Source organism: Tetrahymena thermophila (assembly GCF_000189635.1).
Source record: "Tetrahymena thermophila SB210 genomic scaffold scf_8254028, whole genome shotgun sequence".
Lineage (NCBI taxonomy): Eukaryota > Ciliophora > Oligohymenophorea > Hymenostomatida > Tetrahymenidae > Tetrahymena > Tetrahymena thermophila.
Window position 1 is genome coordinate 163,985 of NW_002476022.1, and position 20,382 is coordinate 184,366.

The 20,382-nt window shown below is 24.2% G+C and overlaps 6 protein-coding genes across 6 annotated transcripts; 2 read left to right on the forward strand and 4 right to left on the reverse strand. All coding sequences in view use genetic code 6, as the record gives it.

The window, feature by feature from the left end:
* Positions 1-514: 514 nt before the first annotated feature.
* Positions 515-5,246, forward strand: TTHERM_00670550 (IQ calmodulin-binding motif protein; the record flags this gene model as incomplete). Its single annotated transcript, XM_001026376.2, has 9 exons — positions 515-1,360; positions 1,545-1,696; positions 1,746-1,930; positions 1,991-2,052; positions 2,116-2,567; positions 2,801-3,492; positions 3,548-3,720; positions 3,826-4,893; positions 4,950-5,246. 9 exons carry the CDS (start codon positions 515-517, stop codon positions 5,244-5,246), a joined length of 3,927 nt encoding a protein of 1,308 aa, XP_001026376.2.
* A 271-nt stretch (positions 5,247-5,517) lies between these two features.
* TTHERM_00670560 (EF-hand protein) lies at positions 5,518-6,006 on the reverse strand (the record flags this gene model as incomplete). The annotated part of the gene is made up of 1 exon (XM_001026377.1): positions 5,518-6,006. The coding sequence occupies one exon, from the start codon at positions 6,004-6,006 to the stop codon at positions 5,518-5,520; it is 489 nt and encodes a 162-aa protein (XP_001026377.1).
* A 288-nt stretch (positions 6,007-6,294) lies between these two features.
* On the reverse strand, positions 6,295-7,002 carry TTHERM_00670570 (hypothetical protein; the record flags this gene model as incomplete). Its single annotated transcript, XM_001026378.2, has 1 exon — positions 6,295-7,002. The coding sequence occupies one exon, from the start codon at positions 7,000-7,002 to the stop codon at positions 6,295-6,297; it is 708 nt and encodes a 235-aa protein (XP_001026378.2).
* A 369-nt stretch (positions 7,003-7,371) lies between these two features.
* Positions 7,372-10,045, forward strand: TTHERM_00670580 (hypothetical protein; the record flags this gene model as incomplete). Its single annotated transcript, XM_001026379.2, has 9 exons — positions 7,372-7,455; positions 7,507-7,704; positions 7,763-7,867; positions 7,935-8,363; positions 8,434-8,987; positions 9,224-9,473; positions 9,524-9,655; positions 9,704-9,775; positions 9,830-10,045. The coding sequence occupies 9 exons, from the start codon at positions 7,372-7,374 to the stop codon at positions 10,043-10,045; spliced, it is 2,040 nt and encodes a 679-aa protein (XP_001026379.2).
* A 703-nt stretch (positions 10,046-10,748) lies between these two features.
* TTHERM_00670590 (ubiquitin-conjugating enzyme) lies at positions 10,749-12,252 on the reverse strand (the record flags this gene model as incomplete). Its single annotated transcript, XM_001026380.3, has 7 exons — positions 10,749-10,889; positions 10,956-11,081; positions 11,143-11,195; positions 11,452-11,541; positions 11,625-11,639; positions 11,757-11,855; positions 12,222-12,252. 7 exons carry the CDS (start codon positions 12,250-12,252, stop codon positions 10,749-10,751), a joined length of 555 nt encoding a protein of 184 aa, XP_001026380.3.
* Positions 12,253-12,720: 468 nt separating this feature from the next.
* TTHERM_00670600 (PAS domain S-box protein) lies at positions 12,721-19,126 on the reverse strand (the record flags this gene model as incomplete). Its single annotated transcript, XM_001026381.3, has 16 exons — positions 12,721-12,828; positions 12,882-13,069; positions 13,130-13,331; positions 13,391-13,546; positions 13,764-14,155; positions 14,217-14,980; positions 15,105-15,392; positions 15,451-16,082; positions 16,145-16,212; positions 16,272-16,641; positions 16,701-17,160; positions 17,243-17,718; positions 17,783-17,884; positions 17,937-18,299; positions 18,425-18,793; positions 18,929-19,126. 16 exons carry the CDS (start codon positions 19,124-19,126, stop codon positions 12,721-12,723), a joined length of 5,136 nt encoding a protein of 1,711 aa, XP_001026381.3.
* Between the last annotated feature and the right edge of the window lie 1,256 nt (positions 19,127-20,382).

Consider the following 20,382-nt stretch of genomic DNA (forward strand, 5'->3'; position numbering starts at 1 on the left):
TTTTTAGTTAAAATTTTTATTGTAAAATATTATTGATTTTTCTCTTCAATTTTTTTTTTTTAATTATATTTATTGCTAAATTAAAATATTGTTTCATCCATCTTGCCTGATTTAATCTACAAAATTATATTTTGATTTTTATATTTGTTAGATATTACTAACATCAAAAATTAATCAATCAATGAAAAAATTCTTATTAAGGATTATAAATTATATTTTGGTTAAAGGTTTAAATGAATCAATCCAATTAATAAATCAATCAATCAATCAAACACATACATACAAACAAACAAAAAAGATATATAGATTTTTAGTGATTGAATATTAGGATAATATAACATTAATTATAATTTCTTTATACAAAAATTAATAACTCTATAAATTCTAAATATATAAGTTTAAATAGAGTGTAATAGCAAGCAAATTTACAGCATTTAAAAAGTAATTTTGAATTAGGATCTATCAAAGTTTGCATTATAAGAGAGTTAAAAATATTTTTACTTCTTCTAAAATTATGAGTAAGCTTATGGATAAATTAAAAAGGATGGAGCCCTTTTAAGCTCAAAAAAAACAAAATATACTAAAGAAATAAATAAAGGATCCCTAAATCGAAAACTCCACCTATCAAGATATTGATGAGAAATTTAATTCTCTTTGCAATTTTCAGTCACAGTAGCTGATTAATTTTGAATTGAAAATCCCTCCACCATAGTTAGATGAAGAGTAACTAAAGGCATACAGTAGAAATAAAATTTAAAGAAGCTCAACTAAAAGATAGTCTACAATTGTATAAGCAAGTAAACTTTAAAGTACTCGCTCAAGTTAAATTATTTAAGGGGGAAAATTAAATATTTAAAGTCCTAAAATGAGTGTTACTAATTCCGTATTTGCATCTCAAGTGCTTACAAGTCCATAAATAGACTCAGATCACTTTTTGTAGTTAAAAGGGCATCAAAAATAGTAAAATAAGCAAAATATCAATTCGTAAACTCAGTTATCTTAGCTAAAGACATCTGCTTCATTGAATTCAGCTAAGAGACTTTCTCCTCTAAAAGTTAGCACCATGAATCTGAACAAAGATAAATCTTAACAAGATGATATTCATTCACCTGAAAAGAGACTTCACTAAATGAGAAAAAATTAAGGGAATATAAGATTTACAAAGAAGAAAAGTACTTATGTCTTTAATGAGCATGCAACACAAAATAAATAAAATGATAAAGAAAGTGATATAGATGAGAGAGTTAGCCAAAGCCCTGAATGGCTCTTAATTTAGTAGAAACTTAAAAATGCTATCAAAAATAAAAAGCACTAATAAGAAGATGACTACATTAATCCTGTCGTTTAATTATTTGGAAACGTAACTCACTAATGATTTTATTAACAATATTTTAAATCAAAAAAGAGAATTAATTATTTTATAGCAACTCCTAAAAATTAAAAAATAATTAATAATATAAAAAGAAAGTCTATTTTATTTTAGAAAAATTTAATGAAATTTTATGTAGAACTAAAAAATTAATTTTAATTAATTTTATTAATAGAACTTTATAGCAATGGTTTTATAAGCTTTAATCATCAAGAAAATAGATGATCTCTATGGCATGAAAATAAATACAGATTCCAATATACCTATCAGTGAGAACCTTTTAAAGCAATTTGGAATCTCAAGTACAATGCTGAACTCGCTTAATAGGTAAGTTTTTTTAATGAAACTTGCAATATAATAACTTAAATTTTTTTAGTGCTAATGAAAAGAGATAGTATATTGCAGATACCATGACAGCAAGAATTAGCCTTATGATTAAAGAATGGGATGAGAAATAGGGCTTTAGATAATAAAAACTACAACAAGATGAAAAAATAACTGATAAAGAAGAGCAGAGGAAAAATGAAAGCTAAGGAGATATGTTTGATTGGCTGAAAATAGGTAAACAATTTTCTTTAAGAAAATTAATGTTGATTTAAAAAATATTTAATAATTTAAAAGAGACAAACCATGACTAACTCAAGAAAAAACTAAGAATGGCTATTGTCGAAAAGCTCACAGATGTAATTTAATAAAAATAAAATGAATAATTAATTCAGTAAAAATATTACATTTTTATAAAAAAGTTTGAAAATTAAGAGGAGCTAAAGAAATTAAGATAATAAAAAGAATAATAGTAAAATTAAAATTAATATACTGGAAGTAAAAAATTAGAAATTAACCTGAAAAATGTTCCTTATGTTTCAACAAAAGTTCTTTTACTCAGAATGGATGAGTAAGATAACAAGTATCTTATAGAAGGAATGACAAAGGAGTAATTAGATTAATACTAAGAGATTGCTCATGTAGATTATATGGAAGAAAACAAAAAAAATTCATAAAAGTAAAGAAATGAGAGAGAATAGTAAGAAAATAGTGAAATTTAGAATACAGATGCTGAAAATGACGAACTACCTGAATGGTCAGATGAACTAGAAAAAGAGTTTTTGAATAACAAAAAGTTAGCTAAAATTATATACAGTGAAGACATTTCAGTTTCTAATTGGAATTAACAAGGATATCTACCACTAGTTTAGGAGTATACATATATTTATAATTTATATTTTAAATTCTTATTCATTTTCAGCTTTGACTTAATAAATTATTAGAGTTTATTAAAAATCTTAATTACTCACCCTTAAACATGAAATTATTTTCATTTTTCATTTTAATAAATCATTTTTTGATAATCAAAAATTTATAAATGAGGAAATGAAGTTTTGAAAGCTAATAAATTATTCATTTAATGATTTTTTTTTTTATTATTAATAGATATAATTTGTCAAATAAAAAAAAAATGGAGAGAGAATAATTAATTACTAATTATCAAAATGGAATTTGGCTTACAGAAAAAGAACTAAAGTTTATTGCAGACACTAGCTCATTGCTTAACAAATGTATAGACTAGAACTATGTTTAAAAAATAGTTAATCACATCAGTAAAGATGATGTATCTCGTTTAGAATTAAGTTTGGCTGAAAATATTATAACAAATTACTAAAACATGCAAAATTTAATTAGAGAATAGAGACTCAAATTTTTGAAGTAACGATAAGCTAAATTACTTGAAAAAAGAGAATAAAACAGATAGAAATAATTAATGAAAGAACAAAGAGAAAAGGAGCTTAAAATTCAAAGGAGATATGTAAAGATGTTTAAAACAATTGGAGATAGATTACTTTCAAATAAGGTTTAATACACTTTTGATGTGCTACAAAAAAATTTCTTTTGCAGAATTTTTTTCGAAAATATGAAAAGTGTTTTAAACAAATACCGTAAACGTAAAGAGATTCTTGCATTTTAAACAGAAGAAGGAATTAAGAAAATGAAATTGCAAGATTAATTAGCAAATCAAAAAGATTTTGTAAAAAGATTAGCTAAAGCTGAAAATATCAAAAAAGTATGTGGTAAATAGCATGAGCTTCATCCACCTTCAAAAATTGCTTACTTTGCTCCTTCTGATGGTAAATTAAAAAGTAGAAAAAAAAATATTTTATGAAATTAATTTATACAATAAAGATCCAATCGATTCTAAAAGAGAAGAGCTTATGAATTTTATGAGTGATAGATTTAAGCTTTCAACAAGATCTAAACAGGAAGTAAGAATAAAAGAAAACTTTTCTAAGTATTACTCAGGTGGTCCCCAAAAATCAGAGCTTGAAGAACAACCTAATGTTAATGGAAAAGATTATGTAATTTTTTAATTCACTCAAACAAAATTTTTGCTTAATTTTACTAATTTTTTCTTTTAAATATTTTCATAAATTTTATCATAAATAAATAAACAAATTATAAAGTTGCAAAAGATTTAACTGACTAAAAAATAATTTGCTGGTATTATCAGAGTTTAAAGACTTTTTAGACAATTCAGAATGAGAAAAATTATATAAAATATGAAAGAGTAAGAGTATTCTATTAAGCTATCTTAATATAAAGAAAAGTTAAGAAGCTACTTATCAGGAAGAAAATTCCTTAAAATAACCTAAACAAAGCTTGGAAGAGAAATCATACCTTAAAAGGGGGTTATAGAAAATATTCGAGTTGATGAAAGCTAAGCATTTTCTGAGTAGATTTATAGTAGCGATGATGAAAATGGAAATTACAAAGATAAAGCAAAATAAGATTACAAAACTACAAAATCACCAAATAAATAACAAAAGGGATCATTGAATTTAGCTTTGTAGACTCCAAAAAGTAACTAATAAAATGAAAACATAAAAGATTTCTATAATTTGCATAGTACTTATGGTGATACTCTATCTACTGATAGACATCGTCTCCAATCAAAAACCGTGGAGGATGAGAATAACAGCAAGAACTAAATTAGTCATATAAAATTCTTAACTAATGAAAAAAATTTAACTCTAAGCAATTTGGATGAGACAGATCACTATAGCAACGAATCACCAAAAACAAAAACATCAAAATAGAATTTAGAATATTAAAATTAGCCAAGTATAAAGCAAGAAAATAAAGTTTTAGAAGAGGGTATTCGTTTATCTGTTACAAGATGCAGTAACACAGATGTAGGTACTGCAACTCACAAAAAAAATAATCCTTCGTTAGTAAGCTTTTTGAGTCATAAGCAGGTATCATACAATCCAACTCTCCTTCTAAAACAGTAAAAGCTTCTTTAAGCAGCATAGTCAAACTAATTTTTACAAATAAGAAATTCTGGATATCTGATTAATTAAAGCGATGTAAATTGCAAAGATAAAAAATAGAATACAGCATTAATTTATGCAATCTAACACTAAAACATCACGTTTATTAGATGGCTTCTCAGTAAAGGTGCTGATGTTAACATATTATGCGCCTAAGGTAACACCCCAGTCCACTAAGCCTTTAAAACAAATAATCATGAAGTAATTATTTAGAAATTTAACCAAACAAAATAATTATTTTTATCAATTATAAATAGATTCTACATGATATTTTGTGTATGAAGCCAGACCTCAACAAAATAAATCAAGAGGGTTTAACACCTCTGGCATATGCCTCGTAAGACACCATAAAAAAATTTGATTTAAAAGACTGTATTGTTTTTAAAAATGATCCAATAAATATTTAAGAAGATGTAAATATAACAACTTAAAACAATAACTAAATGTTTATAAGAGAGAAAAAACCATTGAAAGCATTAGGAAAATTAAAATTAAATAACTTTTTCCCAATAAAATCCCCTACTATATAATAAGTAAACTACACTTCAATGTGATCCTAAAAATAAATAATGTTTAATCTGTATGTATGTATATAACTGTAAAAATATATAAATATCTATTAAAATAAACAAAAAGGATAAACATTTTTATTAACAAATATTTTTAAACGTGGCGATAATTTATTTATTTATTTAATGATTTACTTAATTATTTTTTGGCATTTTATTGATTTTTATTGTCATTTATTGATTGATTGATTATTAATTAGTTTTTATATGAGCAATTAATTATAGTTATTAACTTATTTACATATTCAATTTCATTTCAAACAGCTGCATACTTCTTTTTTACTATATTTTCGAATTCAGCTTTACTTACTTTTCCTTTTTCTTCTTTACTAGCATATTCAATCATTTCTTTAAGTTCATTTTCGCTATATCTTTCGTTAATTTTTCTACATATTCTATAGAAATCTTCGTAAGTCACAAATCCGTCTCTGTCTTCATCAAAAACGTTGAATAAATCATCTAGAGTTTTGTCCTCTTCGAAGGTTGCTGTAAAACCAAAAATTTTTAAGAATTCTGAAAAATCTATTTCGCAATCATCATCATTATCAGCGTCAGCTATAATATCCATAATTGTTTAAGCTTCTGCTTCCATGTTGAGTTTTTTTATAGCATCTTACATTTCTTTGGGGGAGATTTTTCCAGAACGATCAGAATCAAAGACATCAAAAATCTCTTTAATTTTTTTGATCTATTCTTCATCTAAATTATCTGTAATATAGTCTCTTGGATTAAATTGTTATGACATTTTCTGTTGTTGCTAATTTAATTTAGTTAATTTTTTTGAATTTGTTTGAATTTTTAATAATTATTTATTATTTTCACAATCTTAAATACAAATTAATTAACAATTAAATTCGTTAAAATTCTTTTTAAGAATATACATAAAAATTTATAATCACTATCAACAAAAAATATCTGCTTTGACATTATAATCGCCGTTCATTTCGCATTCTACTTTAAATTTCTAAATATTTTAGATTAAAAATTAAAAATCCTTAAAATAAAACAATTTATTGATAAAACAAACAAATTTTCACTTTTTAATTAAATTGATAAATAAAATAAAATTATTTTTATCTTCTTCTGTAAGCTATCTTTCTGCCATGAATGTATTTAAATCGAATTAGAAATTTAATATTCTATTAATTTTCTCTTAAGCTTTCTCCCATAATATAGCAGCTTCTTCTGTTTTGCCACTATGAGAAGGAGAACCTAAAAATTTTAAAGGCAAGACATAACAATTTTTGAAAGCAGGTAATAATACTTTTAATGAGGCTTCTGCTATATATTAAACTCTTTTAACATGAAAATCAGATGTAATTACAATTAATTCAATATTAATTTTATTCTTTGCTAATAAAGAGGAAACTGATTTTTCAAATCTATTCCACAATTCGTAAAAAGAAAAAAGAAAATTTTCAACAGTATTCATTGAATATTTTTCAACTAAAATTCGGTCTTTTTATATTTTATGCTTTTCAATCAAGTAATTTTCCATATATTAAGACTCTATATCTACCTTTCCTCTTCCGCTGACTACTATGATTGAGTGATTTTCAGTTTTAACATTTTGCTCAAATTATGATTGTTTAATATTTTCTACCAAGTAATCTAAACGCTACTTTAATTCTCCCTACATTTCAATATTTCCTAGGGCATCTTTATGCAGTGCATATCCAAGGCATAAAAATACTTTAATCAGCTGGCATTATTAAGTCTAATCCTCTTCCATTTTAATCATAAATAAATAGATATTTTAATTTAATTATTAAATGTAAAAAATTTGTATAGTAAAAGGGAATTTAATATGCAAAGAGAGATATTTTATATTAAAGAATAATTCAAATTATGTCGATTTCGGCTTTAATCAAACATTACCAATGTTAAATAGTTTTAAAAATGAAAAATTTAGAATTTATTAGTAAATATTTTAACTAAACATTTAAGCAAAAAAAAAAAAAATATTTTAGTTTAAATAATTATAAGTTTTTATTTTAAATTTATAATAATAAGACTATCTATCTATTTTTGTAATAAATATTTAACTATAAATAATAAATTGTAAACTTCTATAATTCGAAGATTTATTTTTTAAAGCTACAACTTTTGCATGAAGATACTGATAGTTAATGGATATTCTTCTACTCCCAAAGGATCCTAACTCTTCACAAATTTTTAATTTATTATATACAAGGTATGTCCTTAAATTAAGAGTGTATCAAATTTATAAAATATTTTGTATAAGCTCTTTAAAGAACATAAAGTGAAAATAGATGATGAACAAGAGTTTTACATACGTGACAGAAATAATCTTGAGGACTTCATATATGAATTGAACTCACCATTTTTGAAGAAAGAAAGTGCCACATAATTTGATTTATTGGACATGATATTTCTTGTTGGAGATGCTAACCTACGTCCTTGGTCACCTACAGCAGAATAAGTAATTTTAATAATAAATATTTGCTTAATTCTACTTAGACACAATAACTAATGAAAAGATGCTTATATTACTAAGGATGTGCATGAAATCCTAAAAAGTTTTATTTGCTTGTTCATTTGGATTTTAGGGCTTGATTTACCTAAGCGCTTCCAATTTTGATAGAGTAAAAATAGACATATAAATACTTTTTAACTTTTTGGATTTAAGAATTTTTTAATTTAAACGTAAAGCCTTATAATGTAATAAACGGCTATTTGAATGGTAGCCAAATTTCGGACTTGCTTAAATCAAATATTAATCCATCTAACTTGACTGTACATGATATATTCATAGATAATGTCACTGGTGATATTCTTGTTTATAATTTTGAAAGCTCAAATTGGATACCGAAAGGAAACACAGGTTTGCACTATAATAAAGCAGCACAAGAATTCTCTACAATAGGAAAGTATATTCTAAAAGCTCCGAATTACTAACCAAAAAGTAATGAGGAATAGCTTATCTATCTGAATTCAAGTACAGAAACAATATGTAGGGTTAAAAAAAGATACATATCTCATTGGGCATTCAAAGGAATAGATGCAAATTTTAAAGTGCCTGCAAAAAATTAATGGGATGCTCATCCTTTCACAAGTGTGAACCCAGAGAAGCAATTTCAAGTAAAAAAATTATATAAAAATATTATCATCCATTCATTAAATTTATTTCAACACTTTATGTAAAAAAAAGGTTTTAGCTGAAAGCTAAAGAGGGCCATTAATTATTGAAAGCAAATAAATGTTTGCCATTTAGTTTTCTTTGAATGAAAAATACCCTGAAACAATAAAATTAGTAGAAAATTATTTACTGCATTTTATAGAATTGTACTAATCTTAAAAGATCATTTATAAAACTATTTAAAAATGTGTAGAATTTTCAAGCTAAGAAGAAAATGCTTATTATAAGTCAAGAAAAAAAGAAAAGAAGTTAATAATGTAAAGAGAAATTAAATATTCATAGATTTCAAATAAAGTAAACAATTTTAAAACCTCGCTTGATATCGAAAATGAGATAAACTAATTCAAGCATGTAGGTTTAAGTGCAAATCATTAACATAATTAATACATTAAAATAGAGAATAATGCCATCATAAGTTAAAATTATATTTCTCCTTAAACTGGTAAACATAAAAGTAAAAGTGTAGATAGCTCATTATTTAAAAAGAAATAAGGATTTCCCATGCAGAAAGATGAGATTAAGGGAGAAGAAAACCAAGTAAAAAAGGTGCCTATTTTATTTAGAACGTAAATTTAATTATTTTATTTTTGCAAAAATAATTCTTTTAACAATTTAAAATAAAATGGTTTTAAGCATTTATTGTAAATAGAATCAATTAAATATTAATTTAAGTTAAATTTTTAAAATAAATTTAATAACTAACATAAAATGAAGAGTTAGAAGTAAATTAAATTTGATAAATGTAGTTAGTTTACTTATCTCAAAATGAAAGAAATAAATTAACATTTTCAATTTTATAAAGTTACAAAAAAGTAGATAGAGATATGAACAAATAATTCTAAATTATGTCAATGCATAGAAAATAATCTCTTTCTTAGTCAAATCAAAATGAAGTTCCTAATATTTAGTTAAACAATACAGAAGAAAGCTAAAAATAAATCAAAGACTCTTCTGAATGTTAGGATACTATAAATTCGTTTACCTAGTATGATGTGAGGAAATTTCTTCATCCTTCTCTTTCATAAGATTCACTTTGTGATAAGTTTACTTGTGTAAAAATAATTAAACCTAGGCTTTATACATTTAAAAACTTAATAAATAGGCTACACCATCAAATTCTTAAGACAGTTCCAAAATATTTGTTAAATACAACAATTAAAGCCTATAAACAAATTAAGAGAAAACATTTTTAAGAAGTTTTTATAGAAAAAAGATAAATAGCACCTATTCTTAAGTAAATTTTATATATTTTTATATTTTAAAACATAAAATAATAATTTAGGCATCAGGAGTATTTTCAAAAATATCAGAACCTTATGTCACTCAATAAGAAATAGAGAGATCTTATTAGAAAGTAAATAGATAACTTTTTATCTAAAATATATTAATTTACTCTATATTAAAAAAGGAACAAGATAAAAAAATAATAGGATCTAAGAGATTTTTTACTTATTTAAGTAGATAAACAAGCCAGAATTAATCATAATAATCATCATATATGTAGCAGTCAAATTAAACTTTTTACAATAAAGTTGGCGGAGGTTCTTAAAAAATTTAACAATTTAATGTAAAAAACATGCTTCATTAAAAATGGATATCAATAGGAAAGGACTATCAATTTTGAATAAATTTACAAAAGAAAAATTAATTTTACATTTTAGAATGAAAATACATTTTAGATATAAAATCTTAAATTTAATTATAAAATCGAAGAAAATACATTTTTGTAAATTTAATTTTATGATTTCATATATTTACAATATTCAGTCAATAAATGGTAAATATTTAATTGTAAAAAGTTATATTTATTATTAATTAAAATTTAATAAAAATTTGGAAAGTAGAATAAAATTTAAAGTGAAAACAAATAATTAGATAAATAAATAAATGTATAGCATTAATCTTAAATAAATTTCTTTATTTTTATTTATTAACTTACCTTTATTTTATGTGTGAATTTTGTTGAAGAACAAGTTTATAAATTGTTTGTATATTTTTTTCTCATTTAAAGATAAGGAAGTAAAATATTGAGTCAAAGATTGTTTTTTAATTAAAACAATAGCTTTAATTATTATTTTAAGGAAATTTGTTTGGTAGGGAATATGAAGAGAGAGAGGCATAGAGCACATTTTATTATTGAATGAGATAAAAAACAAATATTTTACATAAAATTTACTTTAGCAATAATTGATTTTAAAAAAATATTTTTGCTTTAACTTTTTCATTGCTATTTATATATTTATAGAAAGAACCTTTCTTGGTATATAAATAGATATACCAGAAAAAGTTCTTCATATTTTAGTAAGTATATATTAAATATCTTTTTCTCAGTAGGTAGCTCCTTCATCAGGTTGCTTAAGCTTTTTATTAGCACTGCTGTTCATTTCGTTTTTAAGAGCAACCAAAACATTTTCGAGAGTATATTTAGAAACCCAGTTCTTCAAGATGGGGAACTTGTTGATATCAATCTTTTTTAATATATTTATGTTAATAGGTTACGAAAAATGCATTTTAGTTAAATTATTCATTCATACCTTTCCATTATTTTGGTCTACGCAAGGAAGGTTGATTCTGCTTACAAATTTAACTTCAGGAGCAACGTTGGGATAGTTAGGTCCACAAATAATCTTGAGGGAGTAAATTCTTCCATCAAAAGCAGTCTAAAATTTATTAAAAAATAAGTCTAAGATTATAAGTTCACGATTGATGCTACTAAATTACATTGTAAGGTCCTAGAATAGTACCATTCCAATTGGTAAGGGTCATATCTTCAGCTATAATATGAAATTAATAATTAGACTTAAATACATATAAAAAGTATATATATTTTAATATTGTATTCTTTTAAAAAGACTGCTTTATTTTCTTTTTAAATACTTCATTTACTAATCAAATATCACTAATCCTAATAATTTCATTGCTTTTATTGCTTCAAATTTTAGTTTTAAAATTTCCATTTGAATTTTTAATCTAATTTCGCAATTTTTAGATATCATAATGATTTTCCTAAAATTTAAATAAATTTATTACGATTATCAAGACCATAAGAAACAGTTCCATCACCAATACCCTTTTCACCATGTTCAAGTTCTTCATGGAGTCTGAATCTTCTAGGAACAGCTAAGTATTAATTAAATGGAAGATTTAGATACAAATTTGGGTAATTCAATAAATTAAAGAAGGAAATTTAGAAAATAAGTTACCGTTAGCAGCGTCAACTATTTGATAATGGTTTTTTAGATTAATTGATGAGGCATAAATTATAATTCAAGATATTTTTAAAAAATAAATGTGATTAATATCTTTAAAAAAGCTATTATAAAACAAGAATTTACCCATTTTTACTATTTGCTTTTTTATGTGCTAATATTATTTATTATCTTTTTTCTTTTGATAAATATTCTTTTAAATTATCTTTAATATTTAAGAAGCATCTATATATGATTTTTATATATAATAACAATCAAAAATAAATTGAAAAGAAAGAAGGAAAGATAGGAATTAATTAATTAATTAATTTATTAATTGATTCATTCATTCATTAAATAATAATTAGATAGATAGATAACCCATCCTATAAAAAAAGATAATATTTATTAAAAATATAAAAATTTTATTTATTTATTTATTTTAAAGAAATCAAATAATTAATTAATTAGTTAATTAAAAATATCAAATCTATTTATATTTTCATTCACTTATCAAACTTTTTATTCTCTCACTCACACATTCATTCATTTATTCATTCTTTCCTTTATTAAATTAATCCATGTGATTAAATCATTAAAATTTGAATTGACTTGCTAATATGGTAAATACTGACTCTTGCATGTACTCATGCTTTTACAAATAAATATTTCTCACTATACAAACAAAGATCTATTTTTTTTTTAATCAAAACATTGTACACCTTAAACTTTTAAATTATCATTAATTTTTTTAAATAAAAAATAAAAAAACGCGACATATAAAAGTAAAAGTTAGTTTATGCTAATTAATTTTTGAATTAAATTGCTCTGCTTAATTACTTTATTAATTTTTATAATAACCCCTTTTTATTATATTTATGTTTTAAATATTAATTAATTAAAATAAGTCTTTTAGTTTTAAAATTAAGAATAAAACTATAAAAATGATTATTAAAGATTAAAAAATAAATTTAATCAATAAACAACACATAAAGCGTAAAACTAAGGAGGGAGGAGGATACAATTTTAAAATATATGAACTTATATTATTTATTTTGTATATTTTTTAATAACAATATTAAACTTGATGGATTTGCTTAACAAATAACTTTCAAATCTTCCTATCAAGAATATATTCTCTTATAAATCCAGCAATACTTTTTATTTTTGTCATTTCATCAACAGGAATGAAAGATAGCAAGCACTTTGTGGACCATATCTAAATTTTTTTATTATTTAAAATTATATAAATTATTAAAAAAAATAATTTACTTCTTTATTTAATTAAGCTAGGAATGGAGTCCAGCAGAGGAAAGCTGCAACTAATAGCAATATAATAAAGAGAACGAAAAGTAATATTCTCTGTACATTATAGTTATCAAATAGCAAATTCATTTCACTTAAAAATACACTCTATAAATATCTCAAAGTTTCTCTAATGTAAATGATTTCATACCCAACTATTTATTTGAAAATATTTTAATTTAAAATATTTCTAACTAATAATAATAATAAATTACGTAATTCATATGATTCTGGAAGCCTTAACAAGTTAATTAAGTTATTTTTCCTTCTATCAGTAGAATTATCATATTTTCCAGCAACAAAATTTGCAAATTAAGACCAAGCAAAATCTTAGGTTGGATTTGCTTGAATCCAATCATATCTATCCTTAAAGTATCTTATTAATTAGAAGTATCTAATGATTACTGTAATCATACCCTATATTGAAATAGTATAAAATTTTATTAAATCTTATCATATTTGTTTAATTATATTACTTGTTGTACAACACCACTACCAAATGCATTGCAAGTAGCTAAACTATCTGCTTAACGATTACTAACAATTGTACAAGCATTCTAGAACATAACATTTTCGAAGGCAGTCAAATAATCTGCAGAGTTATCATGATAATTAGTGTTACGTGCGTGTTCCTTTATAAAAATAAAAATTTTATGAGTTATTTAGATATCTAATAAATATTGATTGATTAATTTTTAAGAATCCAAGCTTAGCAAAATATTATTGTGAAAATATTTCTAAATTTTAATAAAGCAATTTCATAATTCAAAAAATTTTTCCAAAAGCTTAAAAAAGAAAATTAAAAATTTTTTATCCTTTTTACTAATGTTAAAAAAATAAATTAATTACTTCGTGAATAGTTGAGTCTACTGTGTAAACTGTGTTAATCATATCTACAATGTTTTAAACACTATTTTTATTCAAAGCTGGCCAGATGTCTGTTAAAAACATTTGTCTCTCTGCGTTAAGTGTCAATGAATAGTAACTCTCAGCTATTGTTGTAAAGTTAAATTCTGTAAGTAAACCTGACATAACACTAGTTTGTGATCTTCCTACAAAGAAATTAATAAAGAAATAAGCTTCTACACCTATTGTAATGATTAGCATCTTTAGTAAAAAGCCAACATTTCCTCTATCTGCATTTTTGAATTTCTTTCTCTTTTTGCCAAATAATGAGCTTCTTGCTTCAGACCCTTCATCTCTATCATCAATGAAGAACTCAACTTCACTATGAACATCATCTATGATAAAATAGATTAAACATAAATAACAAAGCTAATTAATAAGCATTTATTTATTTACCTTCATCACCTGAACCCAACTATGCAAGGAAATTCTCACACTTTGAATAAAGGTATTTAGCGGTCTTTTCAGGTATATCTAAGAAGACTGTAAGAATTAATTACTTAGCATAAATAGTCTTTCCAAGTAAAACACTCAATACAAGAGAAAAGAAAACCATAACTGATACAGAAGTAATTAAGAATATCTGAGAGTTGCTTTCCAAAGTATCAATTTTATTCACAACATCTACATTTTAAGCATTATAATCTTTTAATAAAACTACAGTGTAATCATTAAGACCATTGTACACAACAAAGAATGCATCAGTATCAACACTAATATTATCCACTATATTCTAAAAGGTTTTTTGCTATAAGTTATGGGACTTAGAAATCATTTATTAAGAGGCAGCATTCAGATCAAATGTCTGATTAGAGCTACTTATGGTAAATAACATTTAAGTACTTAGACTATCTCCTCTTGATTACAATTTTATATTTAAATCTTCTAATTCTGTGATAGCCAAGGAAAGTTTATTTAATAAATATGTTCTATCTGAAGTCCATGAGGCAGGAGTGTTAGAATCAGCTGAATATTGTGGTATACGAATTACTGGAGCACCTGTAGCTATATCTTTACCATTTCCTAACAAACTGATTTCACGAGTAAGTGTTATGATTTGTTAGATATCACCTATACGATTGGAAGATAAAACTATATTTTATAATCCATTTCTTTCATCATTTATACTTACACGTTTCATTGCAAAATCGATACTTGCACTATTTTATTTATTTCATAAATTAATTAATTATTAATTAATTGATTATAAATAATATTTATTTATTTTAGAAATAGATTAATTATAAAATAAATAAATAAATAAATAAATAAATAAGAAAGTACATCATTATCATGACTAAAATGACAAAGACTGAAAAGTATTTCAGAGAAACAACAGCAGCTGACTCTGATTATTTATCTAACTCTTCATTTAATTCTTTTGCTGAATTTAATCCGCTTGTTTCGTAGTCTGAGCCATCTTCATCAGCATTTAACTTTTAGTGTTTCTTCTTTTCTCCCCTTGCTTATGATTCGTCCTCATCTTTTTCTTCCTCTTCTTCCTCAGAATCGTCTTCCTTGAATTTATCAATATCATGCAAATCGTTGTTAACCAATCTCATTGTACGAATACTTTATATTATAAAAATTGTTCATTAAATTACTCATTTTTTTATATAAATTTAAATACCCATCAGCATAATTCTTTTGTTGTACTTCTATTTGCTAAAGATCAATATTGTTACTTTTTTGTTCACTTTAAACTTTATTACTCTTCATAACAATAACATTTGCATTGTTGACTGTAGATTGATTTAAGTCATCTCTAAGCTTACTGTCGTTAATACCCAAATCACTTTAGTCATGAACGTATGTTTAATTGATTCCCATTTCGGAATATGTAGCACCCTCATAGAATTCTCCATTATATATAATTTCTTAGTCATCTTATATGCATAATTTGAATTGGAAAACTCCCATAGTAATATTGCTACCACCTTAAGGTCTTAAATCGTTACCAAGTAAAGATTCATTAGGATTTTTTTTAATCTAGCTACCTCCAGCTGCTATAGCTTGTTAAGCTTTTTGTCTTGTAGTGCTTTTTTGGACTTTATCTTGAAGTTATTCGATTTTAAGAATTTTTCCAACTAATTCTTCACCTTTACATTTGAAACGAACTTCAGTCATTTGAATGTTCACTTTGGTAACTTTATCACTCTTACGAAAAATGACAGTATCTTCATTAATCTTGGGGAAGATATATTCAGTCTACTTTCCTTACTTACTCATATACTCATCTCTTCTCTCATCAAGATCTTCGAACTAAATAATTTTTTTATTAATTTTACTATAAACTTCTTTTAATTAAAATTTAATATTTTTACTAATTTATTTATGTTAATTTATTCTAAACTTATAGTTTTCATGTCTATACCCAGGATATTGATGCAAGCTTTTCATAAATAAAATAAATAAATATAATCAAATTTGATTTATGAATAAATAATTTACATGCTGAAATATCTTTGATAATTCCTTTTTCATTGATATGGACAAAAGCCAAATTTTTAATCATTTTTTCTTTCTTAAAAACACCAAAAAACTCATTTCCATCCTTTAATGCATGATAGACAGGTTTAATATTCAAGTTTATTGCAAATATATACTATGATTTATTCTTTCCATAAATGTGAAGGTTTTTATCTTTACCTTATTGAGCTTTATCCCCATTTTCAAGATAATGTTTCAATATGTCATCATGGTTCTTAGAATATAGGTAAGGCTAGAGCATATTTACATTTCTATTGATAAGTTCTGTCTTGGAATAACCAAAAAGGCATGCGACAGTTAAATTACAAGCCATAATTTAACCTAATTTTTCCTTTAAAAAAATGAAGTTAAATTAAAAAAAATTAAAATATTGTAAATAAATATATTTACTTCTTCCATAGTCATAAAAATGATACCATCTTCTTGGCCATCTATGTTTACTTCTGAAGAGTAATTGAAGTGGAATTCCTTTCTATTATTGAAATTGGTTTCCATTTTAGAGGCTTTTTCAAGAAGCTCTACTCCACCTTGCTTATCATTAAAAATATCAATCAAATACTTAGAGTATATTCTAAACACTTTAGGTATCTATTCTCCCTTTCCTCTACTAATTTTTTTCCACATATCATCTACCAGCAGCTTTAGCGGGAATAATTTTGAACCAATATCATAAAGTTTTATAAGATCTGGTTTATCATCAGAAAATTAACTCCAAAATTCCATCAATAAAGTAACAGTTTGTTCCATAGCGGCTCTGAAATGATTTATTTTTCCTTCAAGATTCCTTTATTCTCCATAATCTTCTCCTTCCTAATTGCTTATTTCTGAAATTTCTCTTTCTATTGAGCGTCTTTATATATATAAATATTATAAATATAATGTAAATCTTTAAATTCTGAATGTTCTCTAAAATGGAATGAAAAGAATTCTACCTTATAAAGTATAAAACGAATCTTTCGTCTAAGGAACATTTGAAGTTTTCAGCATCTAAGACTTCATTTAGGGCATGCTGCTTTGACTTAATAACTTTCATCAAGAAAACAGAGTAATAAATTCTAATAGGAATATTAGTAGGGAATTTGGAAATACCAGTTTCGAACAATTTGCTTATCATTTCATGACAAAACTAGTAGCGCTTATCTTATTTAGAACCATTATTATTATTAGGTCCTTTTTATTCATTTTTTTTCGCTTTTTTCCAAACGCTATTCGTAAATTTGACTCTTTTAAGTGGGCAGTTAGCAACCAAACAAGTCTTATTATGGAATTCTATGTAACCGTTTAATAATTAACCAGATTTTGTTTTTTTCATATCATTCTGAATTAATTTTTGGACATAAATTGCATGATCTATGACTTCCTAAGCATCTTAAAATTTATTCACATTTACATTTACTGATGCTTCACTCTTTATTTATTAATAAATATTAAAATTTTAATGATACCCTAAATTTATTATCAAAATTAGTAACCTTATTTTTATCAGTAGGACTCCAAAATACAATAAACCACAAAAGTGGTAAGCCAATAGCCCAAGCATACACTATACCATGGAAGATAATGTTTTCTGTTAACTAATTATGAAAAATAAAGTAAATACACAATAAATATTAATTGATTGTTTACCTATGCCATAGTAAGCATAATTGCAGTCCATACATTAACAGCAGAAAGGAAAGACCAAACCTTTGCTATAATAGGCTCATTGAAAGGGGAATTCATGTGGAGCATATAGAAAGTAAATATTGAACCAGCTAAGTATATGAAAATTAAAACACCCCTATAGCTGCTATCACTCAAGAAGTTATAGCAAATGACTAGAACTGTTTAGTAAATAAACAGAGACAATATACCACGGTTATTTCTTCTTGAGTTGACTTTATTGTCATTATGAATGCCATCAAAATAGAGTAAAGATAAGAAGTAATTCATCATAAGGATCAGCACAGCACAGAAAATACCTGCTGAGAAATAGAAGATATGCATACCCTATTTGATAACAATATTGAATAAATCTTATTTGGTTTTAAATGTTGCTATTGATTGATTATCAGACAAAACAATCCTTTAAAGAACTTATTTTAAATTAATTAAGGTCATTAAAAAAGTATTACCACCCAACACTAGTTATCTGGAAATAGTGAAATAACTTAGATGGACACACCCGTAACAGAATTGGTACCACTAACACAATTCATAACAATAAAGAAAGAGTCTAAAAACGGAACGAAGAGAACTGTTATAACTAAATTTATTATTAAACGCAAAGAGCTAACCACAATGCCAGATATAGGTCTCTATCTCTTCAAAGTAACAAAAGAGTACAAAAATCCCAAATAAAAGATGAGTATCGCAATTATGCCAATATAGAAGACTATAAGAAAAGCAGTGTATGAACCATTTCTATAAATGTGAAGGATACCAGGATATCCAAATGCTGATGCAATATCTTTAGCTACACTCGTATCCCAAACAGAGTTTATCTAATATTTAAATAATTTTATTTAATCGTTGAAACTAGATTTAAAAAGTGATTAAAAACTATTTAAAAAGCGAATTCGAATTTTTTAGTATGTAATAAATAATATTTAATGCCAAAATGAATTTAATTTAATTACCACTGGATGGAAAGCATAATAATATATCTAAAAATATTGCAACAGTATAATAAGGGCGTAAATTATTTTAGACATTTCATCGTCTTTCAAAATAACATAAAGAAATTCGAAGAACAAACTTCTCATGTTACCTGCGAATTTATTTATAGAACTAAATTCCTTCCCAAGAAGGTTTACTGACTCAGCATTATCTCCCATCTAAATTTAAAATATGAAAACAATTTTAAAAAGTATTCTGTTTGCTTTATCTAAATAAAAAAGACACAAGAATGAAAGATAAATAGGATGATAAATGGTAAAGTAATCTTATTATCTTGTGCCACAAAAGTAGAAAGTGAAACAATTAATTTTGATATTGAAATTGGTAATTACCTGATAATTTAGAAAAACGTTTCAAATGAAAAATGTGCTAAAGAATATTTGCTGCTTTATGCTATTTTAAAACTATTTTTTCTGCGAGAGCTTACTAACAAAGAACCTTTATGTTTAACTCTTTCTATGCTTATTTGCTTTTATTTTATATTAATTGTATTCTTATTCTTCAAATTATTATCATTAAATTAATAATCAGGTTTTTATTTGAATTTTCAACTCAAAAATAATAAGTTAACAAATTAGTTAAATGTAATTGCAAAATTTTGTTAGTTTTTAAAAACTCAATTAATAACTTAATTATTTTTTATTTTTAATGTTCATTGATGTTCTTCATTTCTACTAGTTCTTTTATTTATTTATTTCTTTCATCCTTTATTTATTTATTATTAATTTAATTGCACTTATTTCAAATTTTTTAATAAAATCGTCTATAAATGGCATACATACATACATTTTTCTTCATCTCCTTTTAATAAATTTGGTTAGTAGCCAACTTCTATTTGCCTATAAAAAACTTTTAGTGAATTTCTCCTTTCTTAGTTTTTTTAATTACACAATTATTAATTTAAAACAACTAGTTCTATTGTTCGATTGTTTTTACACAATGTACCAATTACTCTCTGTATATTTTCAAGTTTTACATTGTATTTTTTTCAAATAAAATATTTAGTAGCTTGATTCAAATTTCTAATTATTAAATGAATATGAAGATAAGCTAAAACATAAATTATAAATTTTCTATAATTAGAAAGAAAAAAATTTTTTATTTTTAAAATTAAAACATAAAATAAATGATAATATTTATAAAGGAAATTTTTTGTTTCACAGATAAGCTTGAATTTAAGAAAGCTTACCAAAATTTTGTTTTAAATTCAAATAATTTTAAAAGATTTTAAAAATTAAAACTTTAGATAAAAATGCACTCATCATAAACTTAATTTATTAATATCCATATAATTCTAAAATGTTTTATAATTATTAACTATTTAAATGATTTCATAAAAATTTAATTATTTATTCATAATTTTAGATAAAATTGCTCAAACCATAAACTAACTTATTTAATATCTAAACGAATA